At 43.1% G+C, this 12,105-nt stretch overlaps 1 protein-coding gene across 1 annotated transcript in view; it reads left to right on the forward strand.

Annotated features, from left to right (window-relative positions):
* Nucleotides 1–4,657: 4,657 nt before the first annotated feature.
* Nucleotides 4,658–12,105, forward strand: part of F9 (coagulation factor IX) — a 35,033-nt gene continuing 27,585 nt past the window's right edge. Inside the window, exon 1 of the mRNA XM_083596781.1 lies at nt 4,658–4,803. Within this exon, the coding sequence (XP_083452907.1) occupies nt 4,737–4,803 (67 nt within the window). The 5' untranslated portion in view covers nt 4,658–4,736. The remainder of the gene's footprint in view (nt 4,804–12,105) is intronic.

Below are 12,105 nucleotides of genomic sequence, written 5' to 3' on the forward strand. Positions count from 1 at the left end.
TATAGGACACACTTTTCCCCCTCCAAAATTAAGAGGAAATGTGTGTACGTCCTATGGAGCGAATGCAGGCTCCTTGGCTTCAGCGATAGCAACGCGAAGCCTCCGAAGCGCAGAGGGAGCGCTCCCAGTCCCACCAGGAGATGCTGGGGACTGAACCTGATGCCTTCTGCATGCTAAGCAGTTGTACTACCACTGAGCTATGGCCCTAGCTCACAATATTGCTGTCAGGATAAAATGGAGAAGGTGGAGGCTGAAGTGTGTATGCTCTGTGGAGGAAAGGTGGGATAGAAGTATAAGAAGGAATAAAGTGTGTAAACTAGCCTATAAGGGAATAAACTACAGTATATTTTTAACTTACTCTCCTAATAATTTGTATATAAATTATAAAAGTGGTATATAAATTTTGTTAAATAAAAGAAGAGGAAATATTCAGACTTTCAAACAGTATGTTATGCCTGAGGCTTCACTGCTGAAACTCCCAACAGCATTTTCATGCTCACAAACACCTGATGAAGGAACCATTGTGACATAACCCATTCAAGCAGAGTGAAGGGGCAACAGGCTGTCAACAGTGGCAGTAGTTGGGGGCTCCCATCTATGAAAAAGCCACAGAAAGTCTTTTCATACTGCCTGAGGAATTAATCCCTTATTTAACGTTCATAATTGCTGGATCGATTTAACAGGACTAACATTTGCTTGGATTTGGCACCATTGATAGGGAACTGCCTGCTGCGTCCTCCGCTTTGAAGTCACCCTGGTCTTTGGGCCTCCAGCACCTTCTTCAGCATGTCCAACCCATCTAAGAGGAGTATGATACTGGTGTTCCACTGGGTTAGGAAGAAGCCCCTGACAGAGAAGCCGTGCTCTACCATCTCGGCCAGACCTTCTGCCTCTGCACCGGCTTGCAACACTCCTCACATTTCACCCTACTTCACGAGGAGCAAGACACAACCCGCTCCACTCAGGAGGTCCAGCAGGCGCAAGGTGCCGAATCTCACTGACCCCAAGTTTTTGAGATCTGTCATTGGCAGCATTGGCCGGAAGAGAGCCCACAGGCGTGGCAAGCAAAAGAAGACTCCAGCGGGAACAGGAAAAGGGGTGAGGGCTAGGCTAGAGGCAAGAAGGCTCCAAAGCTATTTGTGGGGTGAGATTGCTTTGGAAGATGCCTTCTCACAATCTCTACCCTTGAACCACGTAAGGACATAAGAAGTGCCTGCTGGATGAGGCCACATTGGCCTGTCTAGTCCAGCATCCTGTTCTCACAGTGGCCAACCAGAGGCCTGTGGAAACAAGAGCATTCTGTATTCCCTTCCTGCATCTTCCAGCAGCTACTATTCACTAACGTTACTGCCACTGACTGTGGAGGTAGAGCATAGCCATCGTGCCTAGTGGCCATTGATAGCCTTTCCTGCATAAAACCATCCAAGTTGGTGGCCGTCACAGCTTTTTGTGGGATTGAGCTTCCAGAGGGGTAGCTGAGCATGCCTGCTGCAGGAAAAACAGGCATTAAAAGCACATTTCTCCCAAAGAATCCTGGGAATTGCAGTTTGTAAGGGGTGCTACAAATTGTAGCTATGCGGTAGAAGGGTAATCTACAGTTCCCAGGATTCTTACAGGGGAGAAGCAATAATGCTTTTAATGTATGGTGTGTACACAGCCTCAAATTAGCTCCACCAGCTCTGTAATATTAGAGCAAAGATTATAATACATATTGTTGTTGTTATAAATATTATAAAATTTTAAATTTATAAAATTTAAATTTTATAAAATTATAAATATTATAAAACCCATTCCTGCAAGCCATGTGGTCTGGAATAAACTCAGTCACCCCTCTCATCATTAATTGTTTCTACTAGGTGAGGAGGGGTGTTGGATCTGCTTCCCTGCCTTGAAGAAAGGCGCAGGTCAGATGTGTGCCCAGACCTGGCCACGCTTCGCAAGAGAGGTGTGTTGGTTCAAGGTGGCCACGCTGCCTGCAACTTGCACTCCTTCCTGACGTGTCTTCCCCAAACCCCTTCTTCCAGAGGCTGTGTTGACGTTTTCCATTACGTGGAACACAAACTCGCGGAACTACGGTACCTCGAGGCTCAGGCAGTGGTGGAAACTCTCCTCAAGCATGAGACGCCAGAGAGCCTCTTGCAATACGAAGGGATCAAAGCAGCTGTGGAGTCTCTCCTACCATACACGGCACTTCCAGAGGCTGGGCCGGTTACTGCAGGCCTCCATGTTCCTTGATTTCATGTGACAAAACATGAAGTTGCCTGACGCCGCCAAGTGGGACAAGGAGATGGACACGTGATGAGCTTTATTTATTTACTTATTTATTGTTAATTTTACTGAGTACAAATTAGAAAAAAATACAAATATACAAAAAAAGGAAAATACATGTAACCAATAGAAAATTAGAAAACATTTTACCTCTTCTGATATTTACAATTATTTGCACCTCTACAAAACAATATTCACAATAAAGAAAAGAAATGAAAGGTAAAATATAAATGAAAAGAACAAGAAGAAGATAAAGAAAAGGAAGAAATAAGATCAAGAATGAGAATTTTAAGAGTAGATAAGTATTCACTATACATAGCCATTTCCAATCTATATTTATGTTCAATTATGTATTTTCATCACATCCTTATGAACGTACCTTGTTTTAGAGGGGGAGAACAAGAAAAAAAAAATTCTCCCCATCTCTGCGCAGCGCCTCTTCAGGAGAAACTGAGCTCCTGCTGCTTCGCTGAAGGGGCGCTGCGCAGAGAGGGGGAGATTTTTTTTTCTTGTTCTCCCCCTCTAAAACAAGGTGCGTCCTATGGTCGGGTGCGTCCTATAGAGCGAAAAATTTGGTAAGTTCTTAACCCAGGGTACTGTATTGGCGCTGTATATGCAATATATCATTATGCTGCCAGGTGGCGCTGTGGTCTAAACCACTGAGCAACTCTTGGGCTTGCTGATCAGAAGGCCGGTGGTTCAAATTCCCATGACGGATTGAGCTCCCATTGCTCTGTCCCAGCTCCTGCCAGCCTAGCAGTTCAAAAGCATGCCAGTGCAAGTAGATAAAGAGGTACCGCTGTGGTGGGAAGGTAAATGGCGTTTCCATGCGCACTGGAACTTGTCACGATCCTCCATGCGCTAGTCCTGCTGGCCACAAGACCCAGAAAGCCGCCTGAAAGCAAGATGAGTGCTGCAACCCCATACAGTGGTACCTCTCGTTACAAACTTCATTTGTTCCGGAGGTCCGTTCTTAACCTGAAACTGTGCTAACCTGAGGTACCACTTTAGCTAATGGGGCCTCCTGCTGCCGCCAGAGCACGATTTCTGTTCTCATCCTGAAGCAAAGTTCTTAACCCGAGGTACTATTTCTGGGTTAGCAGAGTCTGTAACCTGAAGCATCTGTAACCCGAGGTACCACTGTAGACACCTTTGACTGGACTTAACCATCCAGGGGTCCTTTACCTTTTTTACCTATAACATTGTGCCACCAGATGGCGCTGTGGAGTCCCATTTTTCTCCACCTGTTTTCCCTGTTTAAATTTACGACACGTTTAATTGAAACATTTCTTAGATGCATCTAGATCCAGCCTAAGTATCCCTTTGATGAAAACGTTGAGAACTAGAATCTTACTTAAGGGATGGGCCATTGCTGAGTGGTAGGGCATCTGCTTTTCATGCAGAAGGTTCCAGAGTCAATCCCTGGCATTTCTGATGCGAGAGACTGAAACTCTGGAGAGCCACTGCCACTTAGGGTGAACAATGCTGTGCCAGACGGAGCAATAGTCTAATGTGGTATAAAGTGGTTCCTATGTTGCAGCATTGGAACATGAGTAACGCAGGGCACGCACCATCGTTTGGAAATTTAATTAGCTGCCCTTTGACAATTATCAGTACAGACTAATGCAAATTAAGCCGGATCAGGATTGCTGGGCTGTGATCTATTGTAGCATGGAAGCTTTCCTTCTCATTTTGAAATGCAAATCCCAGAAATGAGGACTGAGTTGGAGGAAGTTAAATGTTTTATTAGATACTACAACAAACAACCAAAATGGAAAATTAATATGCTTGTTTCCATTATTGCAAAGGTTTCTTGAACAATTGTTTGTTGGAGAAGGTTATTGTGGATATTGGTTCTATCTGTTTGCATCTAACAAGTTATTTGCTTCCCTTGTTTTCTCACATTTGCATATCCGCATATACAGAAAACAAATAATAATTATGACTCCTGCAAAAGTGGTTAAACAATCCCTCTTGCCATGGAACTCTGGGAGCAGTAGTTCTCTAGGGGGGGAATCATGGTCTCTTAACAGCTCTGAGCAGCCTTAACAAACTGCAGTTCCCATGATTCTCTGGCTATTTAAAGTGGTATGATACTACTTTGATGGCCTGGTATGGTCGTGGCCTTAGTCATTCCCCCATCTCCCCAATTTTCCTCTCATAATCTGACACCCTAAACTGTAGTTTACTTAACTTGTGCATAAATCGGCACCACCTGGAAATATTCATTCAGGGACCGTAAAGTAAGAAATGAACTGAGGGTTGAGCCCAAAATGAAATAACTTTTTACACAGGGGCAACCATTTCAGAAATGTCCTGAAATGTCTAACCAGAGACCTAAAATTTAAATATGACCTTGGAGTCAAGCCAAAATCAAAACAAATATGTACTTGCACTTCGGACCCCTAAACCAAGAGACTTCCCAGTCCACAATTCATTAGCAAACCAGCCGTGGTGCTTTTAAGAAGATGGCAATCAGCTTCTTCACCCTTGCTGCCTGTCTCCTAGGATGCCTCCTCTACGCTGAATGTGAAGGTGAGTTCATTTTAAAGCTATCTGGCCACCTGTGCGTCTTCTGACTTGAAATGAGAGAGGAGCTCTGGCATCGGATAGGGGACAAAACATTTACAAGCAGCATGAAATCTTTAAAATCCTAGCTTCTAAAGAAAACTCAGCTGCCAGAGGAGTATCATGCAGGACCCAATTTTCATTAACAGCTAGAGCAGGGGTCAGCAAGCAAAGGCACAGGGGCCAAATGCACCCTACCTACCTACTTAAAATGTCCACTAGCACCATAAGAGACCAACTAAGTTTGTTCTGGGTATAAGCTTTCGTGTGCATGCACACAAACATGCTACTGGACAATTTATTTATTTATTATTTATTTATTTTATTTTGTTTCGATACCCACAGCTACCCACAGCTACCCAACTGAATCTGATATGAGTTGGGCAGTCAGGCAGAGGAAGTTCTCGCACAATCTTAACCCCCTTCAATAGCACAGAACAGGGACTGAAGTTGTTATCCGTACACATTTCATCAGAAGTAACTCCCACTCTGCTGCATAGGGTTTCTTCCCAGGTCCGAAGAAAAGGTATTTCTAATCTAATGTGGTCTTTGTCTCTATTAGAGTACGGATTTAAAACTGACCCACTTGCAGGGCGGATATGCAAGGAAGAAGGAAGCAGCTCCAGTAAACTTGACGTCATAGATAAGGTGTAGACTAATAATAATGAAGAACAACGAACTCTGAGAGCCAGTGTAGTCTAGCATCAGATTAGGACCTGGGAGACCAGGCTTCCAATCCCAACTCTGCCAGGAAGTTCAGTTTGTGACCTGGGCCTATCACTGCCTATCAGCCTAACCCACCTCACAGGGTTGTTGTTGGGATTAAATGAGGAGGAGGAGGAAGAAGAAAACCTGAGCTCCTTGGAGGAAAGGGACCATGAGGGTCATCTAGTCCAACCCCTGCAATGCAGTAATCTTTTGCCCAACGTGAAGCTTGAACCCACAACCCTGAGATTAAGAGTCTTATGCTCCACTGCCTGAGCTACCCCAGGAGACATTGCCATCAATCAATAAAATAATTTTGATGTTGGAGTATGAGGCCAAATGGGTGGTTGTTTTTTTTTAAAAAAAGGAACATCTGCAGGGAGTTCTCATTAAATCAGGCTTCATAATATCAGCTTGTTGCCCCCCCCCCCGCCAATGATTTGGACTGCAACTCCCCTCACATGCTAGCTGGGGCTGATGGGGATTGTAGTTCAAAACATCTGGGCAGCGCAGGAGGTTGAGAAAGGCTTTGATCAAATGGATATTTGTGTGGGTTGAAAAATTGGGATCACCTTAAAATCTTGGGTTCCATGAGGTACATAGGAACCTGTCTTATACAGAATCAGACCATAGGTCCATTTAGCAACAGCTCTCCAGGGTTTAAGACAGGGGGGTTCTCTGTTCTACCTGGAATTACATTGACATCAAAATGTCAACCCGTCTTTCCCCTCTATTTTCCCTTTCTGGAGTAAATCTGGTAAATTAAAACAAGATTTGAAAAACCCTTGTTGTCAGCAACCCATTTGCATCAGGAAGGTCCCTTGGAACAGAGTAAAAAAATATGCGCATTTGATTTAATGATTAAATGCTTCCTTTTCCATTCATTTAAGGATGTGTCTGTGGCTGCATAATGCAAACTAGAAACACAATCCAGCCAAAGTTATGCATTTCAGAGTAGCCTTGTTTTTGATGAGGAGAGTTGAGCCCCTGTTCGCTGCAATCAGCAGGACTAAAGAGCGTATAACTGGCTATGCAGAGTGTGCTTCCGTTTTGGCAAATAAGCCATGGGTGGCAATCGGAAGTTTAATTATTACCTTAAGTCAGAGCGTGGGGTAAAAAATGGACCCCAAAAGACATGGTCAGTCTGACGTCAGCTTCACATCTGTCCTTGGATTACTCCACGTCTGCGCTTTATAATCTTGGCATTTGTTGCTCATAAGATGTAGCATAATGTAAGATTTACATTTTACACAATGCATTTCAAGAGTACAAAACTCACAACTTTATTCTGCACTTGGGTTAATATCTGCAGGACAATCTTATCTTGGTGGAAGAGCAAATGCTTTACTTTAGAGGAACAGCTGCAGCTCAGAGGCAGAGCACCTGCTTTGCATGCAGAAGGCGCCATGTTCAGTCTCTGGCATCTCTGGGTAGTGCTGGAAAAAGACTTCTGCATGAACACAGAGGGATAATAACAGCACCTGTAGACAATGTTGTGAATATGTATGTGAATATGTATCAAACTTTATTTCGATCATAGACCAGCATAAGATAAAACATATGGATAAACTGAACGCGTAAGACTTAAAACAGGTAAAGGATAAAAACTTGTAATTAAGATGTGATTACATCATACATGGGACGTGGGTGGCGCTGTGGGTTAAACCACAGAGCCTAGGACTTGCCAATCAGAAGGTCGGCGGTTTGAATCCCCACGACGGGGTGAGCTCCCGTTGCTCAGTCCCTGCTCCTGCCAACCTAGAAGTTCAAAAGCACGTCAAAGTCCAAGTAGATAAATAGGTACCGCTCCAGCGGGAAGGTAAACAGTGTTTCCGTGTGCTGCTCTGGTTTGCCAGAAGTGGCTTAGTCCTGCTGGCCACATGACCTGGAAGCTGTACGCCGGCTCCCTCGGCCAGTAAAGCGAGATGAGTGCCGCAACCCCAGAGTCTGCCTTGTAATTGTGGGGCACCGGAATCGTTGTATCACATAATTCTTGACTGTGCTCTTCACTCATCGGCCAGGAGCAAGTTTCTCGCTCAATATCTAAAGGGAATTGCCGATGATACGAATGAAGCCAAACTGAGATATCTATTAAATGATGATGACCCCATAAGATCACTCATGGTTGCCAGATTCTTGATCAGCGTCCTATCCCTAAAGAAGAGAAACGGACTCCTGTGCAGCTCGGATAATCCCTTTAAACTATGATCTATGTTTTAGGTTGTATTTAGGTGATATCACCATGGATGTCTTTTACTAATTTATAAGCAGAGGGCGATATTTATGTTACAAATTTATTGTAATGTATGATGTTGGTCCTTTGTTTTTTGTTTTGCTTTGGTTCTTGTCTGTTGTTTGTAAGTTTTTGGCGGTTTTAAATTTGGAGGTTTAAGTACATTATGTTGGTATGGGAAACTGTCGTGTGATGGGCCAATGGCCGTAATAAAGATCAATACAATACAATACAATACCCCAGAGTCCGCCACGACTGGACCGAATGGTCAGCGGTCCCTTTACCTTTATACCATACATACTTTAAAAGATAGAAACAAGGACAAACAGTTAAATGCAAGTATAAGGGAGAGAGCGTGAAGGAGCACAGGTCTTGCATCTGGGGTCTAGTTTGTGGCACAAACGATCCTAGTTTCGCTTCAGAAAGTATAATCTTTCACTGTTCTAGCTTAAATCAGCACTTTATTCAGAATCATAAGGGTTGGGGGGGGAACGTTTGTGCATAGTTAAACTGTGGACCTCATTCCCACAGGATGTAGTAGTAGTAGTAGTAGTAGTAGTAGTAGTAGTAATAATAATAATAATAATAATAATAATAATAATAATAAATTATTTATACCCCGCCCTCCCCAGCCAAGACCAGGCTCAGGGCAGCTAACACCAAATATAAAATACAGTTTAAAAAACAAACAAAAAACAACTGATTAAAATACAGCTTAAAATGCAGCCATGTTTTACTGGCGGCCCATAAATCAAGACCATAAGGGGAGGAAGCATCAAGGCCAGCTATCCATGTTGGTCCTACATGGGCCAGCAAAGAGCGGAGGGAAAATTTATATACAGGATCCCATATAAGGGGTTCCATCAAAAAAGAAAGAAAGAAAGAGGCAGTCAGACTGAGTCCAGACCAAAGGCCTGGCGGAACAGCCCCGCCTTGCAGACCCTGCGGAAAGATGTCAAATCCTGCAGGCCCCTGGTCTCCTGCGACAGAGCGTTCCACCAGGTCCGGGCCAGTGCTGAAAAGGCCTTTGCCCTGGTTGAGGCCAATCTAACCTCCTTGAGGCCCGGGACCTCCAAAGTGTTGTTATTTATGGACCATAAGGTCCTCTGTGGGGCATACCAGGAGAGGCAGTCCTGTAGGTATGAGGTCCTAGTGATGATGGCCGCCAACTCGGATGGCTTTAAAAGAGGATTTTAAGAGAGGGTGGCTTTTTAAAAGAGGATTGAATAAATTCATGGACACGCATGCCACCTTGCCACTGCCACTGAGGGGGCCAGGCGACATCACGCATGCACACTGCGGGGTGTGAGGACATGTCATGCGGACGCCCCATGGCTTGCATGCTTGGCACAAGCATAACCCACAGTATGTGGGCACAGACACTGCTGACCCTTGAGGGGGCCTGGCATGCCTGCTCATGGAAGATAAAGCTATCAGTTGCTACAAGCCATGAAGGCTGTGTTCCGCCTCTACGATCAGAGGCAGTAATGCTTCTGAATTTAGCTGCTATTTTCCAAAAGAGGCATCTGGTTGGCCACTGTGAGAACAGAATGCAGGACTAGATGGGCCATTGGCCTGATACAGCTGGACTCGTCTTATATACTTATAAAGCAGTAGTTCTCAAACTTTTTTTTTCCTCTGGGCCACACTGTCAGGATAAATATTTGCTCACGCCACACTGATTATTTTTTTTATTAATAAGAACTACATTGCTACATTGGAAAAGGGACACGGGTGGCGCTGTGGGTTAAACCACAGAATCTAGAACTTGCCAATCAGAAGGTTGTGGTTCGAATCCCCGCGACAGGGTGAGCTCCCGTTGCTCTGTCCCTGCTCCTGCCCACCTAGCAGTTTGAAGGCACGTCAAAGTAGATAAATAGGTACCGCTCCAGCGGGAAGGTAAGCGGCATTTCCCTGTGCAGCTCTGGTTCACCAGAAGCGGCTTAGTCATGCTGGCCACATGACCCGGAAGCTGTACGCCGGCTCCCTCGGCCAATAAAGCGAGATGAGCGCCGCAACCCCAGAGTCGGTCATGACTGGACCTAATGGTCAGGGGTCCCTTTACCTTTACACTGGAAAACAAAATGAAAAAGCTCCTAGAAGTGCTTGATTAATAACATAGAACACAACTACAGTGGTACCTCGGTTTAAGAACAGTCCTGTTTAAGAACGATTCAGTTTACAAACTCTACAAAACCGTAAGTAGCGTCCCGGTTTGTGTACTTTACCTCGGTCTAAGAATGGAATCTGAATGGTGGAAGGGGACCTGCTGTGGAAGGCCTCATTACGAAAAGCTCGCCTTGGTTTAAGAACGGTTTTGGTTTAAGAACGGACGTCCGGAACGGATTAGGTTCGTAAACCGAAGTACCACTGTACTTTAGAATGTGATCATGTTGATTCAAGAATTTGGTCAGGTGGCAGGTTTTAAGTTGAACAAGTCAAAAACTAAAGTTCTTGAGAAAAACTTAACACCGATTGAGAAAGAAAGGTTTCAGAAGGAGACAGGCCTAACAATAGTAAAGAAAGTTAAATATTTGGGGGTTAACATGACTGCTAAGAATTTAAATCTATTTAAAGATAACTATGAGAAATGTTGGTTAGAAGTGAAGAAAGACTTAGAGATATGGTCAAATCTGAAGCTTTCCTTGTTGGGTAGAATTGCGGCTATTAAGATGAATGTATTGCCTAAGATGTTATTTTTGTTTCAATCTTTGCAAATTTTGGACAAGATGGACTGTTTCAAGAAGTGGCAGAGAGATATTTCTAGATTTGTCTGGCAGGGCAAGAAGCCCAGAATAAAATTTAAAATACTAACCGATGCAAAAGAAAGAGGTGGATTTGCCCTGCCAGACCTGAAACTTTATTATGAATCGGCCGCATTTTGTTGGCTGAAAGAATGGCTGCTTCTTGAAAACACAGACATTTTGGATCTAGAAGGTTTTAATAATGTTTTTGGGTGGCATGCATATTTGTGGTACGACAAGGTTAAAGCTCACAAAGCATTCAAAAACCATATTGTCAGGAAAGCATTGTTTAATGTTTGGATAAGATATAAAGACTTACTGGAGAATAAAACCCCAAGGTGGTTGTCACCAATGGAAGCAAAGGCACTGAAAAAGTCCAATATGGAGGCCAAATGGCCGAAATATTGGGAAATATTGGAACAAGAAGGAGACAAACTGAAATTGCAGAGTTTCGAGAAATTAAAAGACAAGGTGCGAGATTGGCTTCATTATTTTCAAATAAGAGAGGCCTATAATTCGGATTAAAAAATAGGCTTCCAGGTGGAAAAATCAAAATTGGAAACTGAACTGTTAGAACCCAAAACTAAAACACTTTCAAGAATGTATAACTTGCTGCTAAAATGGAACACGCAGGATGAAACAGTTAAATCTGCTATGATTAAATGGGCACAAGATGTTGGTCATAACATCATGTTTGCTGACTGGGAACAGTTGTGGACCACAGGTATGAAATTTACGGCATGTAATGCCCTAAGAGAGAATATTATGAAAATGATATACAGGTGGTACATGACACCAGTCAAGCTTGCAAAAATCTATCATTTGCCCGATAATAAATGTTGGAAGTGTAAAGAAAATGAAGGAACATTCTTTCACCTTTGGTGGACGTGCCCAAAGATTAAGGCTTTCTGGGAGATGATTTATAACGAAATGAAAAAAGTATTTAAATATACATTCCTTAAGAAGCCAGAGGCCTTTCTCTTGGGCATGGTCGGCCAATTGGTGCCAAAGAAGGACAGAACTTTCTTTATGTATGCAACAACAGCAGCAAGAATTCTCATTGCAAAGTATTGGAAGACACAAGAGCTACCCACCCTGGAAGAGTGGCAGATGAAGCTGATGGACTATATGGAATTGGCGGAAATGACTGGCAGAATCCGAGACCTGGGAGAAGAGTTGGTGGAAGAAGACTGGAAGAAATTTAAAGACTATCTTCAGAAATATTGTAAAATTAATGAATGTTAAAATTATGCTTGGATTGGTAATAAGTGGTAACTAGTGACAAAAGTTAATAAGATTATGTAAAAAAATTGATAAATGGTTGAAAATATTGAGGTTTAATATGTTATGGCACAAAGTTAAGATATTTGAAAAAGGGTAAGAATTTGCTGAATTAAGTATGTAAATGGGAACACAAAAGGGGGGAGGTGTGAGGAGGTCAAGGATACAAGCATATGAATTTGAGGATATTGAGAAAAATGGACTTGTTTTATTTCTTTTTTCAAATTTCTTTTTTTTTCTTAATTAGCTGTTTTTTGTGTATTTTGTGTGTTTTCTTTTTTGGTAATGTCTATTTTTATCTGTGGT

The sequence above is a fragment of the Podarcis filfolensis genome, assembly GCF_964270895.1.
Source record: "Podarcis filfolensis genome assembly, chromosome: Z".
NCBI classification, from domain to species: Eukaryota; Metazoa; Chordata; class Lepidosauria; order Squamata; family Lacertidae; genus Podarcis; species Podarcis filfolensis.